Source organism: Electrona antarctica (assembly GCF_951216825.1).
Source record: "Electrona antarctica genome assembly, chromosome: 1".
In the NCBI taxonomy this organism is placed as follows: domain Eukaryota; kingdom Metazoa; phylum Chordata; class Actinopteri; order Myctophiformes; family Myctophidae; genus Electrona; species Electrona antarctica.
The window spans coordinates 2,816,542-2,838,715 of NC_136806.1; the positions used below are offsets into that span (position 1 = coordinate 2,816,542).

At 50.5% G+C, this 22,174-nt stretch overlaps 1 protein-coding gene across 3 annotated transcripts in view; it reads left to right on the forward strand.

Annotated features, from left to right (window-relative positions):
* Positions 1-22,174, forward strand: part of LOC306922034 (integrin alpha-6-like) — a 74,742-nt gene that overhangs the window by 19,550 nt on the left and 33,018 nt on the right. For all 3 annotated transcript variants that reach the window (XM_079499393.1, XM_079499392.1, XM_079499394.1), the window contains exons 2-7: positions 3,324-3,451; positions 3,807-3,886; positions 7,218-7,482; positions 15,457-15,588; positions 15,795-16,002; positions 18,102-18,295. In XM_079499393.1, the coding sequence (XP_079355519.1) occupies positions 3,324-3,451; positions 3,807-3,886; positions 7,218-7,482; positions 15,457-15,588; positions 15,795-16,002; positions 18,102-18,295 (1,007 nt within the window). The remainder of the gene's footprint in view (positions 1-3,323; positions 3,452-3,806; positions 3,887-7,217; positions 7,483-15,456; positions 15,589-15,794; positions 16,003-18,101; positions 18,296-22,174) is intronic.

Consider the following 22,174-nt stretch of genomic DNA (forward strand, 5'->3'; position numbering starts at 1 on the left):
CGTGTGTGTGTGTGTGTGTGTGTGTGTGTGTGTGTGTGTGTGTGTGTGTGTGTGTGTGTGTGTGTGTGCGGTATGCGTGCGTGTGTGTTTCTTAAATGACTCGGTCCTGTTATGCATTCCTCACATCACACTCTGACCAACAACATGTCATTGGGTTAGGGTTAGGGTTAGGGTTAACCCTAACCCAACATGTCACTGGGTCAGTTCTGCCCATTAGGTCCAATATTACACCGTCTAGCATCACCATCGTTGACCATCCTCCTTCTGTTCCCTCACTATCCCAGTTCACCATCGTTGACCATCCTCCTTCTGTTCCCTCACTATCCCAGTTCACCATCGTTGACCTCCTTCTGTTCCCTCACTATCCCAGTTCACCATCGTTGACCATCCTCCTTCTGTTCCCTCACTATCCCAGTTCACCATCGTTGACCATCCTCCTTCTGTTCCCTCACTATCCCAGTTCACCATCGTTGACCATCCTCCTTCTGTTCCCTCACTATCCCAGTTCACCATCGTTGACCATCCTCCTTCTGTTCCCTCACTATCCCAGTTCACCATCGTTGACCATCCTCCTTCTGTTCCCTCACTATCCCAGTTCACCATCGTTGACCATCCTCCTTCTGTTCCCTCACTATCCCAGTTCACCATCACCATCGTTGACCATCCTCCTTCTGTTCCCTCACTATCCCAGTTCACCATCGTTGACCATCCTCCTTCTGTTCCCTCACTATCCCAGTTCACCATCACCATCGTTGACCATCCTCCTTCAGTTCCCTCACTATCCCAGTTCACCATTATCTCCCTAGATGATTTATCACCAATCGTGTCTCACATGCACCCCTCCTCTAGCCCTGTCGACACCATTCCTCCTACACTTCTAAAAAATGTTTTCAACTGTTTAGGCCCCCACATTTTGGCAATTATCAATAGCTCTCTATCATCTGGTTGTGTCCCTGATCTATTCAAACATGCAATTATTCAACCACTCCTTAAAAAAAAAAAACCTTGACCCACTAGCTCTCTGTAATTATAGACCCATTTCAAAACTCACCTTCATTTCAAAACTATTGGAAAAAGTAGTCTGCAATCAACTCTTACAGTTTCTAAACAATAACAGCATTTTCGATAAATTTCAGACCGGATTCCGACAAAAGCACAGCACTGAAACTGCTCTACTTAAAGTCTCCAGTGACATCCTCATGAGGGCCGACGCTGGAGAGTGTTCAGTGCTACTGCTACTGGATTTAAGCGCAGCGTTCGATACTATCGATCATTCCATTCTTCTGGACCGGCTCCAACTATGGGTTGGGTTAACTGGGGTGGCATTAGATTGGTTTTCTTCGTACCTGTCGGGGAGAAGTGTGGCTGTCGCTGTTGACAGCTATGTGTCCTCCTCAGCTCCCCTGACCTGCGGGGTCCCCCAGGGCTCCATACTCGGTCCTATTCGGTTTTCTTTATATATGCTCCTCTTTGAAGGCATTTCCTACCATTGCTACGCGGATGACACTCAGCTATATCTCTCCTTCAAACAAAACAACCTCAATAAACTCGCCGTCATGCACGACTGCTTAACTGCCATTAACAACTGGATGGCTCACAATGTTCTACAACTTAACCCTGATAAAACGGAAATACTCATCATAGGCCCAGAGACCTCTTCAAACGCAATTCAGCTCTCCCCCGGTCCACTCGCATCAAACGTTAAATCTGTAGCAGAAGAAGAACCTGGGTGTGTATTTTGACAACCATATGAACCTCGAGTTCCACGTTAAGAAAATGACCCAATCCTGCTTCTTTCATCTGCGCAACATCGCCAAAATCAAATCTATTCTCTCACCTCAAGACCTGGAAAAAATAATGCACGCTTTCATATCCTCCCAACTGGACTATTGCAATGCACTCTACACCACTCTTAGCCGCTCATCACTATCCCGACTTCAACTAATACAAAACTCCGCAGACAGAATCCTCACAAACACAAACCGCAGGGCACATATAACTCCAGTATTAGCCGCACTACACTGGCTCCCTATTAAAGCCAGAATTGATGTATTTCATCGACCTACTACCTCCTAAAACCAATGTCAGACCTCTCAGATCCTCCAACAAAGGTCTGCTAGAAATACCTGTGTCCAAGTTGAAAACGAAGGGTGACCGGGCTGTGGTAGCTCCTACCCTATGGAATGCCTTGCCTCTGGCATTGAAAAATGCTGAATCAGTTGACTGTTTTAAGAGACTCCTAAAGACTAATTTATTCCGTAAATATTTCTCCCATGTACCTTTGACCTGATTCATTTTATATGAATGTTGGTTTTTACAATTACAATTTACAATTTAGGCATTTAGCAGACGCTCTTAATCCAAAGCGATTTACATTAGGCAAGAACAAAAGCATGGGAATACATCACATATATAAAATACATTTATCATGAAACATGCGTAAGCTAAGAACGTAATTAGAACATATCTATATAATGACACTATACATATAAACTATAACTAGAACATATCTATATAATGACACTATACATATAAACTATACATATACTATACTAGGCTGTACATATGTATGTTTTTGTTTTGCTCATTTATATTGTCACAACTGTATTTGTTCTGTGTTCTCTGTGTTTCTATTTGTTTTTACTGTGTCAATTGTTCAGCACCTTGTAGCTTTGCTTCGAAAGGTGCTTTATAAATAAAATGTACTTACTTACTTACTTACAATGTTCACATGGTTCCCTCGTACAGTCTGGAGCAACGGAAGCTCTGATCACGAGTAAAATATAAATGCTTCCGTCGTACAGTCTGGAGCAACGGAAGCTCTGATCATGAGTAAAATATAAACGCTTCCGTCGTACAGTCTGGAGCAACGGAAGCTCGGATCATGAGTCAAATATAAACGCTTCCGTCATACAGTCTGGAGCAACGGAAGCTCTGATCACGAGTCAAATATAAACACTTCCGTCGTACAGTCTGGAGCAACGGAAGCTCTGATCATGAGTCAAATATAAACGCTTCCGTGATACAGTCTGGAGCAACGTAAGCTCTGATCATGAGTAAAATATAAACCGGAAGTGGAGCCTCTTCTCCACTTCCATTTCGTCTTTACAGTCAGGCACATTTATCCTAATGTGAACAGAAAATATAAATCATCTAATCATAAGTTTTGCTTAGCAGAAGAAATGGAAATGGAAAAAATAGAAAAAATAAGCTCTGAAGATATTTTAAAATATATTTCCGTTAGCGGAAATGCCTCCTCTCCTCTCCTCTCCTCTCCTCTCCTCTCCAGTATAAGTGAATTGCTCTCCTCCCCTCCCCTCCAGGCTCCTGGTAGGCTCCCCTAAGGCCAAGGCGCTGAGCGGTCAGAAGGCTGAGGTGACCGGTGGTCTGTATCGCTGTGACCTCAGCTCGCTGTCAGAGCGCTGCGACAGAGTGACCTTCGATGACGAAGGTGAGGAGTTTACGACATCATGACACACGATGAAATTATTTTCATCGATTAAAAACAATTCCAACCTTACATATACAAACAAAGAAAAGGTTTAAAAACTGGTGAAAATAGCAGATCCACAAGCTGACAGCGTGTGGCACAGAGCTATTTACACTGGTTTGGGTCATCTGGATGTTGTTGTAAATTTAATTTCTCGTTTGGGAATTAACGGCCGGGTGAATATTTGCATATTGTGATGCGCTGTTAGCCTTGTCTGTCTGTCTGTCTGTCTGTCTGTCTGTCTGTCTGTCTGTCTGTCTGTCTGCCTGCCTGCCTGTCTGTCTGTATGTATTAACCCTTTCCCTTCCCGCCGTAGAGAACGTGGCTACAGAGAGTAAGGAGAACCAGTGGATGGGAGTGACCGTCAGCAGCCAGGGGCCAGGAGGGAAGATAGTGGTGAGTAGTTTAAACTACCAGGAGGAAGATAGTGGTGAGTAGTTTAAACTACCAGGAGGAAGATAGTGGTGAGTAGTTTAAACTACCAGGAGGGAAGATAGTGGTGAGTAGTTTAAACTACCAGGAGGGAAGATAGTGGTGAGTAGTTTAAACTACCAGGAGGGAAGATAGTGGTGAGTAGTTTAAACTACCAGGAGGGAAGATAGTGGTGAGTAGTTTAAACTACCAGGAGGGAAGATAGTGGTGAGTAGTTTAAACTACCAGGAGGGAAGATAGTGGTGAGTAGTTTAAACTACCAGGAGGGAAGATAGTGGTGAGTAGTTTAAACTACCAGGAGGGAAGATAGTCGTGAGTAGTTTAAACTACCAGGAGGGGAGATAGTGGTGAGTAGTTTAAACTACCAGGAGGGAAGATAGTGGTGAGTAGTTTAAACTACCAGGAGGGAAGATAGTGGTGAGTAGTTTAAACTACCAGGAGGGAAGATAGTGGTGAGTAGTTTAAACTACCAGGAGGAAGATAGTGGTGAGTAGTTTAAACTACCAGGAGGGAAGATAGTGGTGAGTAGTTTAAACTACCAGGAGGGGAGATAGTGGTGAGTAGTTTAAACTACCAGGAGGGAAGATAGTGGTGAGTAGTTTAAACTACCAGGAGGGAAGATAGTGGTGAGTAGTTTAAACTACCAGGAGGGAAGATAGTGGTGAGTAGTTTAAACTACCAGGAGGGAAGATAGTGGTGAGTAGTTTAAACTACCAGGAGATAGTGGTGAGTAGTTTAAACTACCAGGAGAGAAGATAGTGGTGAGTAGTTTAAACTACCAGGAGGGAAGATAGTGGTGAGTAGTTTAAACTACCAGGAGGGAAGATAGTGGTGAGTAGTTTAAACTACCAGGAGGGAAGATAGTGGTGAGTAGTTTAAACTACCAGGAGATAGTGGTGAGTAGTTTAAACTACCAGGAGAGAAGATAGTGGTGAGTAGTTTAAACTACCAGGAGGGAAGATAGTGGTGAGTAGTTTAAACTACCAGGAGGGAAGATAGTGGTGAGTAGTTTAAACTACCAGGAGATAGTGGTGAGTAGTTTAAACTACCAGGAGAGAAGATAGTGGTGAGTAGTTTAAACTACCAGGAGGGAAGATAGTAGTGAGTAGTTTAAACTACCAGGAGGAAGATAGTGGTGAGTAGTTTAAACTACCAGGAGGAAGATAGTGGTGAGTAGTTTAAACTACCAGGAGGAAGATAGTGGTGAGTAGTTTAAACTACCAGGAGGAAGATAGTGGTGAGTAGTTTAAACTACCAGGAGGAAGATAGTGGTGAGTAGTTTAAACTACCAGGAGGAAGATAGTGGTGAGTAGTTTAAACTACCAGGAGGGAAGATAGTGGTGAGTAGTTTAAACTACCAGGAGGAAGATAGTGGTGAGTAGTTTAAACTACCAGGAGGAAGATAGTGGTGAGTAGTTTAAACTACCAGGAGGAAGATAGTGGTGAGTATTTTAAACTACCAGGAGGGAAGATAGTGGTGAGTAGTTTAAACTACCAGGATGGAAGATAGTGGTGAGTAGTTTAAACTACCAGGAGGAAGATAGTGGTGAGTAGTTTAAACTACCAGGAGGAAGATAGTGGTGAGTAGTTTAAACTACCAGGAGGAAGATAGTGGTGAGTAGTTTAAACTACCAGGAGGGAAGATAGTGGTGAGTAGTTTAAACTACCAGGAGGGAAGATAGTGGTGAGTAGTTTAAACTACCAGGAGGAAGATAGTGGTGAGTAGTTTAAACTACCAGGAGGAAGATAGTGGTGTGTAGTTTAAAATACCAGGAGGAAGATAGTGGTGAGTAGTTTAAACTACCAGGAGGAAGATAGTGGTAATTAGTTTAAACTACCAGGAGGGAAGATAGTGGTGAGTAGTTTAAACTACCAGGAGGAAGATAGTGGTGAGTAGTTTAAACTACCAGGAGGGAAGATAGTGGTGAGTAGTTTAAACTACCAGGAGGAAGATAGTGGTGAGTAGTTTAAACTACCAGGAGGAAGATAGTGGTGAGTAGTTTAAACTACCAGGAGGAAGATAGTGGTGAGTAGTTTAAACTACCAGGAGGGAAGATATTGGTGAGTAGTTTAAACTACCAGGAGGGAAGATAGTGGTGAGTAGTTTAAACTACCAGGAGGGAAGATAGTGGTGAGTAGTTTAAACTACCAGGAGGGAAGATAGTGGTGAGTAGTTTAAACTACCAGGAGGAAGATAGAGGTGAGTTGTTTAAACTACCAGGAGGGAAGATAGTGGTGAGTAGTTTAAACTACCAGGAGGGAAGATAGTGGTGAGTAGTTTAAACTACCAGGAGGGAAGATAGTGGTGAGTAGTTTAAACTACCAGGAGGAAGATAGTGGTGAGTAGTTTAAACTACCAGGAGGGAAGATAGTGGTGAGTAGTTTAAACTACCAGGAAGAAGATAGTGGTGAGTAGTTTAAACTACCAGGAAGAAGATAGTGGTGAGTCTTTATGTGTAGTTTTTAGTTTTCTGCTACGTATGAACAGCTTTTAACATTAAGGTCCGGTTGCTAAGCAAGGCCTCCGTCATCCCCAGCACCAGGATTTTTGCACACGGCCCCGCGTTCAAAGTAGGATTTTCAAATCCTTTTTAACTCTGGAAATACGAGCGCAGTCCTGGTGATCGGCATCCATCCGAGGTTGTGGATGTCATTAGGGTTAGTCCTGGTGATCTGCATCCATCCCAGGTTGTGGATGTCATTTGGGATTCTTGTGTCGCGTTGCTCCCGACGTGTAAACGTTTCTGGTGAAAGATAAAGAGCTAATGCTAATGATAGCCAGGCGTTCTGGAGGCTGGTCAACAGGAAATGAACAATCACTGAATCCGTTGGCAAGGTTTAGCTACACTCTGCTGCCACCTAGTGGCAATAAAAGGTTTAGCTACACTCTGCTGCCACCTAGCGTGGCAATAAAAGGTTTAGCTACACTCTGCTGCCACCTAGCGTGGCAATAAAAGGTTTAACTACACTCTGCTGCCACCTAGCGTGGCAATAAAAGGTTTAGCTACACTCTGCTGCCACCTAGCGTGGCAATAAAAGGTTTAGCTACACTCTGCTGCCACCTAGCGTGGCAATAAAAGGTTTAGCTACACTCTGCTGCCACGTAGCGTGGCAATAAAAGGTTTAGCTACACTCTGCTGCCACCTAGCGTGGCAATAAAAGAGTTAAAACTAGCAAGCCAGGGACCAGGAGGGAAGATAGTGGTGAGTGTATTTATGTGTGTAGTTTTAAAACGACCCCCTCCCTCCCCTCTCCCCCTCTCTGCCCCCTCTGCCCTCCCGCCCCCCCCTCTCAGACGTGCGCCCACCGCTACCAGACGCGTCGTAACGTGGGCCGGGCGGGCCTGGAGGTGCGCCACATCATCGGGCGATGCTACGTCCTCAGCCAGAGTCTGGGCATCGACACGGACACGGAGGACGAGGGCGGGAACTGGCACTTCTGCAACAACCGCGGCCAGGGCCACGAGAGGTTCGGCTCCTGCCAGCAGGGCCTGTCGGCCGCCTTCACCAAGGACTACCACTACGTCCTGTTCGGAGCGCCGGGGGCGTACAACTGGAAAGGTACCGTAGCAGTGCTAACATGCTAACCCTTCACAACTGGAAAGGTACCGTAGCAGTGCTAACATGCTAACCCTTCACAACTGGAAAGGTACCGTAGCAGTGCTAACATGCTAACATGCTAACCCTTCACAACTGGAAAGGTACCGTAGCAGTGCTAACATGCTAACCCTTCACAACTGGAAAGGTACCGTAGCAGTGCTAACATGCTAAGCTAACATGCTAACCCTTCACCAAGGACTACCATTATGTGCTGTTTGGACCCCTCCTCTGCTTACAACTGGAAATGTATTATAACAACTAGGGCTGGGTCATTATCTGATTAATTGAGATTAATAACTTACAGAAACAATACCGCTGTGGAGTAGGAACCAGCGAGACAGGAGACCTTAGTTGCGTAGAGGTAGTTTTACAGATGCTTCCACATAAAACTATTACAGACACTTTGTCGTAATAATAACAACAACAACCATTAACCCGGAACCGGAAACCCTACATTCTCACCCTGAACCTCTCCTGGTGAAACCCTACAGTCTCACCCTGAACCTCTCCTGGTGAAACCCTACATTCTCACCCTGAACCTCTCCTGGTGAAACCCTACAGTCTCACCCTGAACCTCTCCTGGTGAAACCCTACATTCTCACCCTGAACCTCTCCTGGTGAAACCCTAGTCTCATCCTGAACCTCTCCTGGTGAAACCCTACAGTCTCACCCTGAACCTCTCCTGGTGAAACCCTACATTGGGTGTAGGGTGAGAATGTAGGGTTTCACCAGGAGAGGTTCAGGGTGAGACTGTAGGGTTTCACCAGGAGAGGTTCAGGGTGAAAATGTAGGGTTTCACCAGGAGAGGTTCAGGGTGAGACTGTAGGGTTTCACCAGGAGAGGTTCAGGGTGAGAATGTAGGGTTTCCGGTTCCGGGTTAATGGTTGTTGTTGTTATTATTACGACAAAGTGTCTGTAATAGTTTTATGTGGAAGCATCAGTAAAACTACCTCTACGCAACTAAGGTCTCCTGTCTCGCTGGTTCCTACTCCACAGCGGTATTGTCTCTGTAAGTTATTAATCTCAATTAATCACGTTATGATGACGAAACCGGAAATCAAGTAATCATCTGGGCTGCTAGGGTTTCTGGGAAATTGAGGCAAATGCAAGTGAACGAGGTGGTATAGGACAATCTTGGCTCGCTTTGCTCTTTGTCTGTGACCCGGATCAAGGAAGTGGCTTGTTAAATAACCAATGCGGGCAGTGTTTACTAACGGATTTTCACGGATCTAAAGCGCAAATTCTTCTGCGTTTTGCTGCAAAGGTAATAAAACAAACTCGGCAGCATAGAATATTTGATTAAAATGCGGTGTAGCATCTGTCCCAAACCAAGACACAGGAGAGCGGGTGTAAGTGGGCTCTAGGCCTAAAGTTTTTATTTGTTCAGGTAATTCAACAGCTTTCAAGGATAACGCAAAACAAACGCTCGCTACAGGTCACGTTCAGATAATAACTCAAACAGTCTTTAGGTCCTCTTTCCTTCTCCCTCGGGGGTCCGGGGTGGGGGGGCCGTCTCAACAGAGTGAGCCTGGGATAAACCGCCTCAGCGGTGTGATAATTCAGTTCAGTGAAAATAACGGTAAACCTCCGCTCGGGGAGGGGGGTGCTCTATAGGGGCTGACAGTCACTCTCGCTCCAGTCGGAGGCAGGGGAGTGAGTGGCCTCCTTTGGCTCCTCCTTTCCTTGGCTGGCTGCCTGTTCTTCCTTAGCTCCTATATCCTTGTACTTTGCGCTCCTAGCGCAGCGCCTTAGAGAGGCGCTCTTTATGCGAAGCCCCGTGCATATGCCTGTTGTGGACGAGAGAGAGAGGGTTACTTGTCAGTCTAGTGTTAGACAGGAATGTGTAGAGTAATGTTCGGGTTCTCACTTACCGCCAGCGTTAGCCCGTGCCGCTTGATGAGAGGACAGAACAGGAGTGAGAGAGCGGCGCTCATATTTGAAGGTTTCCGGCCCGCCTCTCAGCGGTGACAGGTCGGGGTGGCGTAGGACGTGATTGGGGACATACCGAGCGTCAATCACCGCGCCCAGCCGCGTCCGTCGCTCTCTGTCTCCCTCTGTCTGTCTCTCTCTGTTGCGGTGGCTCTTACCTGGCTGGCGGTCTCCCCGTGAGACTCCACACACTCCCCCCCTTTGTTTCACGCTCGGGCGGGGAACTACCTGGCTTTCCTCCTCATACATTCTTGAGAGTGCATCGGCGTGTGCCATCTGTTTACCGGGGCGGTGCTCCACTTTGAAGTGGTAGTTTTGGAGTTCCAGGAACCACCTGGTCACTCGGTCGTTTCTGTCTTTATTTGTTGCCATCCATTTCAGCGGGGCGTGATCTGTGATCAATGTGAAATCGCGGCCCCATAAATAATATCTGAGGTGGTGGATGGCCCATCGGATGGCGAGGCATTCCTTCTCCACCGTTGCGTAATTACGCTCGTGCTTTAGCAGCTTTCTGCTGGCGTAGGTGACGGGGTGTTCATCCCCGTCAATGACTTGGGCTAGCACGGCGCCGAGGCCGGTGCCGGAGGCGTCTGTGTGGAGAGTAAAGGGTTTGTTAAAATCAGGGCTGACCAACACAGGCTCCTCACATAACACCGATTTCAAAGCTTCAAACGCGTTCTGTGTTTCCGGGGTCCATTTTACAGTGTTGGGGTTTCTCTGCCGCGTCAGATCATACAGTGGGGCTGCAACAGAAGAATAATTTTTAATAAATTTCTGGTAGTAGGAGATCAGGCCTAAAAACGATTTCACCTGTTTTTTAGTGCGTGGTTGTGGCCAGTCTCTGATTTTTTCCACCTTCCTGGTCTGTGGCTTCACACAGCCTCGTCCCACCGTGTATCCCAAGTAGTTTGTCTCCGCCAGGCCGAGGCGGCATTTCTTGGCATTAGCGGTGAGTCCAGCGCTCCTCAGCGCTTCCAATACTCTCTCGACGTGTACCAGGTGCTGCGGCCAGGTGGCGCTGTGGATGACCACGTCGTCTAGATACGCTGACGCGTAGTCTCGGTGTGGTCTCAGGACGCGGTCCATCAGCCTTTGAAACGTGGCCGGCGCTCCATGTACGCCGAACGGGAGTACGGTGTATTGGAATAGTCCCTCTGGCGTAGAGAAGGCTGTCTTCGGCCTGGCGGAGGCGGCGAGGGGGATTTGCCAGTAGCCCTTGGTGAGGTCCAGGGTGGACATGAACCGGGCGGGCCCCAGCTGTTCCAGCATCTCGTCGATCCTAGCCATGGGATAAGCATCAAAGGCAGTTATTTCGTTCACTTTACGAAAGTCATTACAGAACCTTATAGAGCCGTCCGGTTTGGGAACCAGGACAATCGGGCTCGACCACGGGCTGTGGGACTCCTCTATGACTCCGAGTTTTAACATCATTGCTACCTCTTCCTTTATGGCGACCCTCCGGGACTCGGGGATGCGGTAGGGTCGTTGCCTCACGATCTTACCGGGGGTCGTCGGCATGTCGTGCTCGACTAGGTGCGTGCGGCCCGGCAGCTCCGAGAACACGTCAGCGTTCCGCAGGAGGAGCTCAGCGAGATCCTGCCGCTGAGGAGGTGAGAGCTCCTCGCCGGTCGGCACTGGGGGCGGTCCCTGCGGGAGAGAGAGAGAGAGCAGAGCCTGCGCCGTTGGGAGCTCGGCGGCGGCGTGCCATTTTTTCAACAGGTTAATATGGTAGATCTGGTGGCCCTTTCTTTTGCCAGGCTGGCTGAGTTTGTAGTTCACTGGCCCGATCTTCTCTATCACCTCGAAGGGGCCTTGCCATTTGGCTAGGAATTTACACTCTGACGTAGGCACCAACACTAACACCTTCTCCCCCGGCTGCAGCTCTCTTCTAACGGTCCCTCTATTGTAGACTTTACACTGGTCTCGCTGTGCTTTCTGCATGTGTTCTCGGACTAGTGGCCATATTTTTCGGGCGCGTTCTTGTAGCTGCTCTACATGGTCTATGACGCTCCGGTGTGGGGATGGCTGGCTTTCCCATGTTTCTTTGGCTATATCCAATAACCCCCGGGGGCTTCTCCCGTACACTAGCTCGAATGGGGAGAACCCGGTGGAGGCCTGCGGCACCTCGCGGATGGCGAAGAGGACGTACGGGATTAACTGATCCCAGTCCTTTCCGTCTACCTCGGCCAGTTTCTTTAACATCTTTTTCAATGTGCGATTGAAACGCTCCACCAGGCCGTCAGTCTGTGGGTGATAGGCGGAGGTGCGAATCCGCTTTATGTTCAGCCATTTATACAGGGAGGAGAGTATACGGGACATAAAGCAAGTACCTTGATCCGACAGTAGCTCCGTAGCGACGCCCACTCTGGTGAAGTACATAAAAAGCTCACGCGCTATGACTTTGGCTGAGGCCGTGCGTAGTGGGATGGCCTCTGGGTATCGCGTGGCGTAGTCTAGTATCACTAGGATGTATCTGTGTCCGCGTGCGGACTTAGGCAGGGGTCCTACTATGTCCATCGCTAGCCGTGAGAAAGGAATGTCTATTATGGGCAGTGGTACCAACGGGTTCCGTTGTACCGGGCGGGGAGCGTTGAGCTGGCACTCGTGACAGCTCCGGCAATAATCCTCGGTAGCGCGCTTTACGCCCGGCCAGTAAAAACGTGCCAGTATGCGATCATACGTTTTCTGTACGGCTAGATGGGCACCTAGCTGGTGGGTATGGGCGAGGAGCAACACTCTAGAGATATACGACTTCGGGACAAGTAGCTGTTCGATGACGTCCCCCGTTCTATCCTTCACCGCTCTATAGATTAAACCCCGCTTCACCAAGAAATAAGGGAGACTTATTGGTTCACTCACCCCCTCTGCTGGTTCACCGTCGATGCTGCTGATCTGCTGGCGCGCCTGGGCCAGATTGATGTCTTCCCATTGCATGGTGGCGAACTCGCCGACTCGGGGTGGTGGTTCGTGTTCAGGTCGGGGGAACTCGGCAAAGGGATCTTCGGACTCGTCCCCCGGGGCGGGTATTGGCGCGTCATCGTGTTCCTCGCTCTCGTTAGCGGCGCCCTCCGCGGGGCTGCTGTCCGTCCTCGGCTCGTCTGAGGCGGGGCGGAAGGCGGGGCAAGCGACATTGCGTGGGTCACTCGGGGGTCGGCGGCGGCGTCTCCTACGGCGCCGCGGGCTCGCGGTCCCACTCGTGTCCCAGTATCGCTGGAAGAGGACGCTCTCGGAGCCAATCAGCAGTGGTACCGGGAGGTTCGGGACGATGCCGGCTTCCACGAAGGCTTCTCCTCGGGGGGTCTGGACACGGAGTCTACACATCGGGTAGCGACGCAGGTCGCCGTGCACGCACGTGACCGGGACGGTGTCCTCGAGCGGTTCGCCGGCCAGGTCGCCTCTCACTAGGGACACCACGCTGCCCGAGTCCAAGAGGGCGTGAGTGTCGGTGCCGTCGACCCGGACTGGGAGGCGGGAGGGTCCCGTCCGTGGTGATCCGCTGTGTAGGCAGACTCGACCCTCGTCGAGGGGTCCGGCTGATGGCATAGAGACGTCGCGGTCTCTGTCGGGACAGGTCCAGGAAATGTGGTCCAGTTTGCCACACACATAGCAGTGGCGTTCGGTCTGTGCTCGGGCGCCGCGCTCCGGACCGGGGTTTCGGGAGCGGGACGGGGCCTGTTGGTTGGCGGGTGGCCTCTTCTTGTCTCGGCCGCCGCGTTCGTCGCCCCCCCCCTTGTTGCTCTCGGGGCGGGTGCCTCTCATCATTTCGTTGCACGCATGGTTGCTTTCGAGCAGATCTACAAGCTCGTCTACAGTGGTTGGGCTTCTCTGAGCGATATACCTACGGGCTTCTGGCGGCAATGCACGGGTACAATAGTCTATGACCACTCGGTCCACAGCGGCGGGTCCACCTCCTGATATTAGCCAGCGGTTGGCGAGGCGCATTAGACCCGCTATCTGTGGACGGGGCGGTTGGTTGGTCTGATAGTTCCAGTTATGGAAGCGTTGGGCACGGGCGGGCAGGCTGTGTCCCTCTATCGCTAAAATGGCTTCTTTTAGTTTAGTGTAGTCCCGCGCGTCTGCTATTTTTAAATCTCCGCAGACTCGTTGTGCTTCTCCCGTGAGGAAGGGCGCTATAATATAACCCCAGTCGATTACTGGCCATTTCTCTCTGGCCGCGGTACGCTCGAAGAGCTCTAAATAGGCCTGTACATCATCTGTGTGGGACAGTTTGGTTAACACATGCGCTGGTGCCCGGCTGCCCTCTGCGTCTTGGCGTGAGCGCCCTACGAACTCGCCCATGGCTTTCTGTAATTCTGCATGGCTTTTAAGCAGCGCTGTCAGGGCCTGTTCCATCATGTTGGCGTTATTGGTGAGGATCAGATGCACTACCCACTTTCTCCTCCACTTGTAGCATCTGTCCCAAACCAAGACACAGGAGAGCGGGTGTAAGTGGGCTCTAGGCCTAAAGTTTTTATTTGTTCAGGTAATTCAACAGCTTTCAAGGATAACGCAAAACAAACGCTCGCTACAGGTCACGTTCAGATAATAACTCAAACAGTCTTTAGGTCCTCTTTCCTTCTCCCTCGGGGGTCCGGGGTGGGGGGGCCGTCTCAACAGAGTGAGCCTGGGATAAACCGCCTCAGCGGTGTGATAATTCAGTTCAGTGAAAATAACGGTAAACCTCCGCTCGGGGAGGGGGGTGCTCTATAGGGGCTGACAGTCACTCTCGCTCCAGTCGGAGGCAGGGGAGTGAGTGGCCTCCTTTGGCTCCTCCTTTCCTTGGCTGGCTGCCTGTTCTTCCTTAGCTCCTATATCCTTGTACTTTGCGCTCCTAGCGCAGCGCCTTAGAGAGGCGCTCTTTATGCGAAGCCCCGTGCATATGCCTGTTGTGGACGAGAGAGAGAGGGTTACTTGTCAGTCTAGTGTTAGACAGGAATGTGTAGAGTAATGTTCGGGTTCTCACTTACCGCCAGCGTTAGCCCGTGCCGCTTGATGAGAGGACAGAACAGGAGTGAGAGAGCGGCGCTCATATTTGAAGGTTTCCGGCCCGCCTCTCAGCGGTGACAGGTCGGGGTGGCGTAGGACGTGATTGGGGACATACCGAGCGTCAATCACCGCGCCCAGCCGCGTCCGTCGCTCTCTGTCTCCCTCTGTCTGTCTCTCTCTGTTGCGGTGGCTCTTACCTGGCTGGCGGTCTCCCCGTGAGACTCCACAGCGGGTAAAGCGTTTTATGGAGTCAGACTGTTAAAACAGATTCTGGTAAACGAGTGTATGATCGGTAACGCCTGAAACTTGGCCAGTAGAAAGGTTCTGTGGTGTATAAACTAAGCACGATTAAAATGCATTAATCTTTTTTAATGGGGTTGTGGTGACCCACATCTAATGACATTGAGAGACATTCACCAGGAGAGGTTCAGGGTGAGACTAGGGTTTCACCAGGAGAGGTTCAGGATGAGACTAGGGTTTCACCAGCAGAGGTTCAGGGTGAGAATGTAGGGTTTCACCAGGAGAGGTTCAGGGTGAGACTGTAGGGTTTCACCAGGAGAGGTTCAGGGTGAGACTAGGGTTTCACCAGGAGAGGTTCAGGATGAGACTAGGGTTTCACCAGCAGAGGTTCAGGGTGAGAATGTAGGGTTTCACCAGGAGAGGTTCAGGGTGAGACTGTAGGGTTTCACCAGGAGAGGTTCAGGGTGAGACTGTAGGGTTTCACCAGGAGAGGTTCAGGGTGAGACTGTAGGGTTTCACCAGGAGAGGTTCAGGGTGAGACTGTAGGGTTTCACCAGGAGAGGTTCAGGGTGAGACTAGGGTTTCACCGGTTCACCAGGTCCCGGATAAATCCGCTGTTTAATTTTAATTATTTTAAAACGGCGAATTAAACGCATTAACCTCTCCTCTCCTCTCCTCTCCTCTCCTCTCCTCTCCTCTCCTCTCCTCTCCTCTCCTCTCCTCTCCTCTCCTCTTCTCTCCTCTCCTCTCCTCTCCTCTCCTCTCCTCTCCTCTCTCCAGGCATAGTTCGTGCGGAGCAGAAGAACGAGACTCTGTTAGAGATGGGGATCTACAGCGACGGGCCGTTCGAGGCTGGAGACGAGAACATCCGCGACGCAGAGCTGGTCCCTGTTCCTGCTAACAGCTACCTGGGTACGCACGCACACACGCACGCAAGCGCACACACACACACACACACACACACACACACACACACACACACACACACACACACACACACACACACACACACACACACACACACACACACATTCTCTCACACACACCGTGTTGGGAGTGAGAGAATGTGTCGGTTGGCTCTCTGCGCCCCTCGGTGACCTTTGCCCTCTGACCCAAAGGCTTCTCTCTGGACTCGGGGAAGAGCCTGACGGTGAAGGGTCAGCTGACCATCGTGGCGGGAGCTCCGCGGGCCAATCACAGCGGGGCGGTGGTGCTGCTGAAGAAAGGCAGCAGTAAGGACCTATTGGCTGAGTTCATCCTGGAAGGGGAGGGGCTAGCGTCTTCCTTCGGCTACGACCTCGCTGTCCTCGACCTCAACGGAGACGGGTACGTGACCTATGACCTATGACCTCATGACCCTATGACCTCTGACCTGGCTGTACTGGTGGAGGCCTTAGAGTATATATGAATAGAGACGGCACCCGGAGGAAACCCTGAGGCCAAATGGACATAGTGGCCCAATTTGGTATTGCAGCTCGAGCCAGCGCTGGTCTGTTGACTATCATTGTGCACATTCATGTTATTGGGTCCATGACACGTGAACGCTGTTTCATAGTGAACGCTGTTTCATAGTGAACGCTGTTTCATAGTGAACGCTGTTTCATAGTGAACGCTGTTTCATACGTGAACGCTGTTTCATAGTGAACGCTGTTTCATAGTGAACGCTGTTTCATAGTGAACGCTGTTTCATACGTGAACGTGTGCAAGCGGCGCAATTATAGTCACCGGCCAGCGCATTCACGATTTGGCCCAATCCATCCCAGAATGCACTCTGTTCCTACCCGGAAGGAGGAGTGAAATCGCCTCATGCGCTTTTGAGCAACTTAATGCAAGTGGATGGAGGAGAAATCCACCTTAATGCAAGTGGACGGAGGAGAAATCCACCTTAATGCAAGTGGATGGAGGAGAAATCCACCTTAATGTAAGTGGATGGAGGAGAAATCCACCTTAATGCAAGTGGATGGAGGAGAAATCCACCTTAATGTAAGTGGATGGAGGAGAAATCCACCTTAATGCAAGTGGATGGAGGAGAAATCCACCTTAATGCAAGTGGATGGAGGAGAAATCCACCTTAATGCAAGTGGATGGAGGAGAAATCCACCTTAATGCAAGTGGATGGAGGAGAAATCCACCTTAATGCAAGTGGACGGAGGAGAAATCCACCTTAATGCAAGTGGATGGAGGAGAAATCCAACTTAATGCAAGTGGATGGAGGAGAAATCCAACTTAATGCAAGTGGATGGAGGAGAAATCCACCTTAATGCAAGTGGATGGAGGAGAAATCCACCTTAATGCAAGTGGATGGAGGAGAAATCCACCTTAATGCAAGTGGATGGAGGAGAAATCCCCCTTAATGCAAGTGGATGGAGGATCGCCCTCTAGTGGATGGAGGAGAAATCCGGTGCCGTCTCTATTAACACCTTAGAAGCCCGGAACTATTTAATCCATTTCATCCAGGGTGCCCATCATTTGTAGCGCACGGACCACTTTTACCGGCGCACCGGAAGCTTGTGTGCATGTCTGTGTAGCAGCTAACAATAGCCACACCACTCTAGAGTCGATCGACAACAACGGGAGGTAATAATACATCTATCGTGACTAGCGACTGGACCACTGAGCGCCGTCTAACACAGGATATTTTTCAGAATTAGACGGGATGATTTAGATCGGGAGTTATGACCGTTTTAAGATTTTCGTTTTCGTCAGCTAAACAGGCAGGGGAGATTTTCGAGGCTCTAGAGCGATGCGAACAGTTTTGTTTTCATTAATCTCCGTCCTGTTTATCAATCTCCGTGTTGGGCACTTGACCATGACCTTGAACTTGGACGGAGAACTCCGGCTTGGACATCCAAGGTGTTAATATATACTCTAAGGTGGAGGCTCCTCATAATAATATTAATTAACATATTAATGTTTCAAGTATTCAGGACCTCACGGTAGGGGCTCCTCATATTAATTAACATATCAATTAACATATCAATTAACATATCAATTAACATATCAATTAACATATCAATTAACATATCAATTAACATATCAATTAACATATCAATTAACATATCAATTAACATATCAATTAACATATCAATTAACATATCAATTAACATATTCATTATATTAATGTCCACCAGGTGGCAGGACATCCTCATATTAATTATATGAATGGCCTCTAGGTGGCAGGACATCCTCATATTAATTATATTAATGTCCACCAGGTGGCAGGACATCCTCATATTGATTATATTAATGTCCACCAGGAGGCAGGAAATCCTCATATTAACTATATTAATGTCCACCAGGTGGCAGGACATCCTCATATTAACTATATTAATGTCCACCAGGTGGCAGGACATCCTCATATTAATTATATTAATGTCCACCAGGTGGCAGGACATCCTCATATTAATTATATTAATGTCCACCAGGTGGCAGGACATCGTAGTTGGCGCTCCTCAGTACTTCGAGAAGGAGGGGATCATCGGGGGGGCGGTGTACGTCTACGTGAACAGGGCGGGGCGATGGAACGAGGCCACGCCCACCAGGATCGATGGACCTCAAGACTCCATGTTCGGCCTGAGTGTCGAGAACCTGGGAGACATCAACCAGGACGGTTACCATGGTGAGTACCCTGGACACCAGTACGGTTACCATGGTGAGTACCCTGGACACCAGGACGGTTACCATGGTGAGTACCCTGGGACACCAGGACGGTTACCATGGTGAGTACCCTGGACACCAGGACGGTTACCATGGTGAGTACCCTGGACACCAGGACGGTTACCATGGTGAGTACCCTGGGACACCAGGACGGTTACCATGGTGAGTACCCTGGGACACCAGGACGGTTACCATGGTGAGTACCCTGGACACCAGGACGGTTACCATGGTGAGTACCCTGGACACCAGGACGGTTACCATGGTGAGTACCCTGGGACACCAGGACGGTTACCATGGTGAGTACCCTGGGACACCAGGACGGTTACCATGGTGAGTACCCTGGACACCAGGACGGTTACCATGGTGAGTACCCTGGACACCAGGACGGTTACCATGGTGAGTACCCTGGGACACCAGGACGGTTACCATGGTGAGTACCCTGGGACACCAGGACGGTTACCATGGTGAGTACCCTGGACACCAGGACGGTTACCATGGTGAGTACCCTGGACACCAGTACGGTTACCATGGTGAGTACCCTGGACACCACGATGGTTACCATGGTGAGTACCCTGGGACACCAGGACGGTTACCATGGTGAGTACCCTGGACACCAGTACGGTTACCATGGTGAGTACCCTGGACACCAGGATGGTTACCATGGTGAGTACCCTGGGACACCAGGATGGTTACCATGGTGAGTACCCTGGGACACCAGGACGGTTACCATGGTGAGTACCCTGGACACCAGTACGGTTACCATGGTGAGTACCCTGGACACCAGGACGGTTACCATGGTGAGTACCCTGGGACACCAGGACGGTTACCATGGTGAGTACCCTGGACACCAGGATGGTTACCATGGTGAGTCTTGACACCAGGATGGTTACCATGGTGAGTACCCTGGGACACCAGGATGGTTACCATGGTGAGTACCCTGGGACACCAGGACGGTTACCATGGTGAGTACCCTGGGACACCAGGACGGTTACCATGGTTAGTACCCTGGACACCAGGACGGTTACCATGGTGAGTACCCTGGGACACCAGGACTGTTACCATGGTGAGTACCCTGGGACACCAGGACGGTTACCATGGTGAGTACCCTGGGACACCAGGATGGTTACCATGGTGGGTACCCTGGGACACCAGGACGGTTACCATGGTGAGTACCCTGGGACACCAGGACTGTTACCATGGTGAGTACCCTGGGACACCAGGATGGTTACCATGGTGAGTACCCTGGGACACCAGGACGGTTACCATGGTTAGTACCCTGGACACCAGGACGGTTACCATGGTGAGTACCCTGGGACACCAGGATGGTTACCATGGTGAGTACCCTGGGACACCAGGACGGTTACCATGGTGAGTACCCTGGACACCAGGATGGTTACCATGGTGAGTACCCTGGGACACCAGGATGGTTACCATGGTGAGTACCCTGGGACACCAGGACGGTTACCATGGTGAGTACCCTGGACACCAGGATGGTTACCATGGTGAGTACCCTGGGACACCAGGACGGTTACCATGGTGAGTACCCTGGGACACCAGGATGGTTACCATGGTGAGTACCCTGGACACCAGGACGGTTACCATGGTGAGTACCCTGGACACCAGGACGGTTACCATGGTGAGTACCCTGGGACACCAGGATGGTTACCATGGTGAGTACCCTGGACACCAGGACGGTTACCATGGTGAGTACCCTGGACACCAGGATGGTTACCATGGTGAGTCTGGACACCAAGATGGTTACCATGGTGAGTACCCTGGGACACCAGGATGGTTACCATGGTGAGTACCCTGGGACACCAGGACGGTTACCATGGTGAGTACCCTGGACACCAGGACGGTTACCATGGTGAGTACCCTGGGACACCAGGATGGTTACCATGGTGAGCACCCTGGGACACCAGGATGGTTACCATGGTGAGTAGTAGTACCCTGGGACACCAGGACGGTTACCATGGTTAGTACCCTGGACACCAGGACGGTTACCATGGTGAGTACCCTGGGACACCAGGATGGTTACCATGGTGAGTACCCTGGGACACCAGGACGGTTACCATGGTGAGTACCCTGGACACCAGGATGGTTACCATGGTGAGTACCCTGGGACACCAGGATGGTTACCATGGTGAGTACCCTGGACACCAGGACGGTTACCATGGTGAGTACCCTGGGACACCAGGACGGTTACCATGGTGAGTACCCTGGGACACCAGGATGGTTACCATGGTGAGTACCCTGGACACCAGGACGGTTACCATGGTGAGTACCCTGGACACCAGGACGGTTACCATGGTGAGTACCCTGGGACACCAGGATGGTTACCATGGTGAGTACCCTGGGACACCAGGACGGTTACCATGGTGAGTACCCTGGACACCAGGACGGTTACCATGGTGAGTACCCTGGGACACCAAGATGGTTACCATGGTGAGTACCCTGGGACACCAGGATGGTTACCATGGTGAGTACCCTGGGACACCAGGACGGTTACCATGGTGAGTACCCTGGGACACCAGGATGGTTACCATGGTGAGTCTCAAGACTCACCATGGTAACCATCCTGGTGTCCCAGGGTACTCACCATGGTAACCATCCTGGTGTTGACACCAGGACGGTTACCATGGTGAGTCTTGACACCAGGACGGTTACCATGGTGAGTCTGGACACCAGGACGGTTACCATGGTGAGTCTGGACACCAGGATGGTTACCATGGTGAGTACCCTGGGACACCAGGATGGTTACCATGGTGAGTCTTGACACCAGGACGGTTACCATGGTGAGTACCCTGGGACACCAGGATGGTTACCATGGTGAGTACCCTGGGACACCAGGATGGTTACCATGGTGAGTACCCTGGACACCAGGACGGTTACCATGGTGAGTACCCTGGGACACCAAGATGGTTACCATGGTGAGTACCCTGGGACACCAGGATGGTTACCATGGTGAGTACCCTGGGACACCAGGACGGTTACCATGGTACTCACCATGGTACTCACCATGGTAACCGTCCTGGTGTCCAGTACCCTGGACACCAGGACGGTTACCATGGTGAGTACCCTGGACACCAGGACGGTTACCATGGTGAGTACCCTGGGACACCAGGATGGTTACCATGGTGAGTACCCTGGGACACCAGGACGGTTACCATGGTGAGTACCCTGGACACCAGGACGGTTACCATGGTGAGTACCCTGGGACACCAAGATGGTTACCATGGTGAGTACCCTGGGACACCAGGATGGTTACCATGGTGAGTACCCTGGGACACCAGGACGGTTACCATGGTGAGTACCCTGGACACCAGGATGGTTACCATGGTGAGTACCCTGGGACACCAGGATGGTTACCATGGTGAGTACCCTGGACACCAGGACGGTTACCATGGTGAGTACCCTGGGACACCAGGACGGTTACCATGGTGAGTACCCTGGGACACCAGGATGGTTACCATGGTGAGTACCCTGGACACCAGGACGGTTACCATGGTGAGTACCCTGGGACACCAGGATGGTTACCATGGTGAGTCTCAAGACTCACCATGGTAACCATCCTGGTGTCCCAGGGTACTCACCATGGTAACCATCCTGGTGTTGACACCAGGACGGTTACCATGGTGAGTCTTGACACCAGGACGGTTACCATGGTGAGTCTGGACACCAGGACGGTTACCATGGTGAGTCTGGACACCAGGATGGTTACCATGGTGAGTACCCTGGGACACCAGGATGGTTACCATGGTGAGTCTTGACACCAGGACGGTTACCATGGTGAGTACCCTGGGACACCAGGATGGTTACCATGGTGAGTCTTGACACCAGG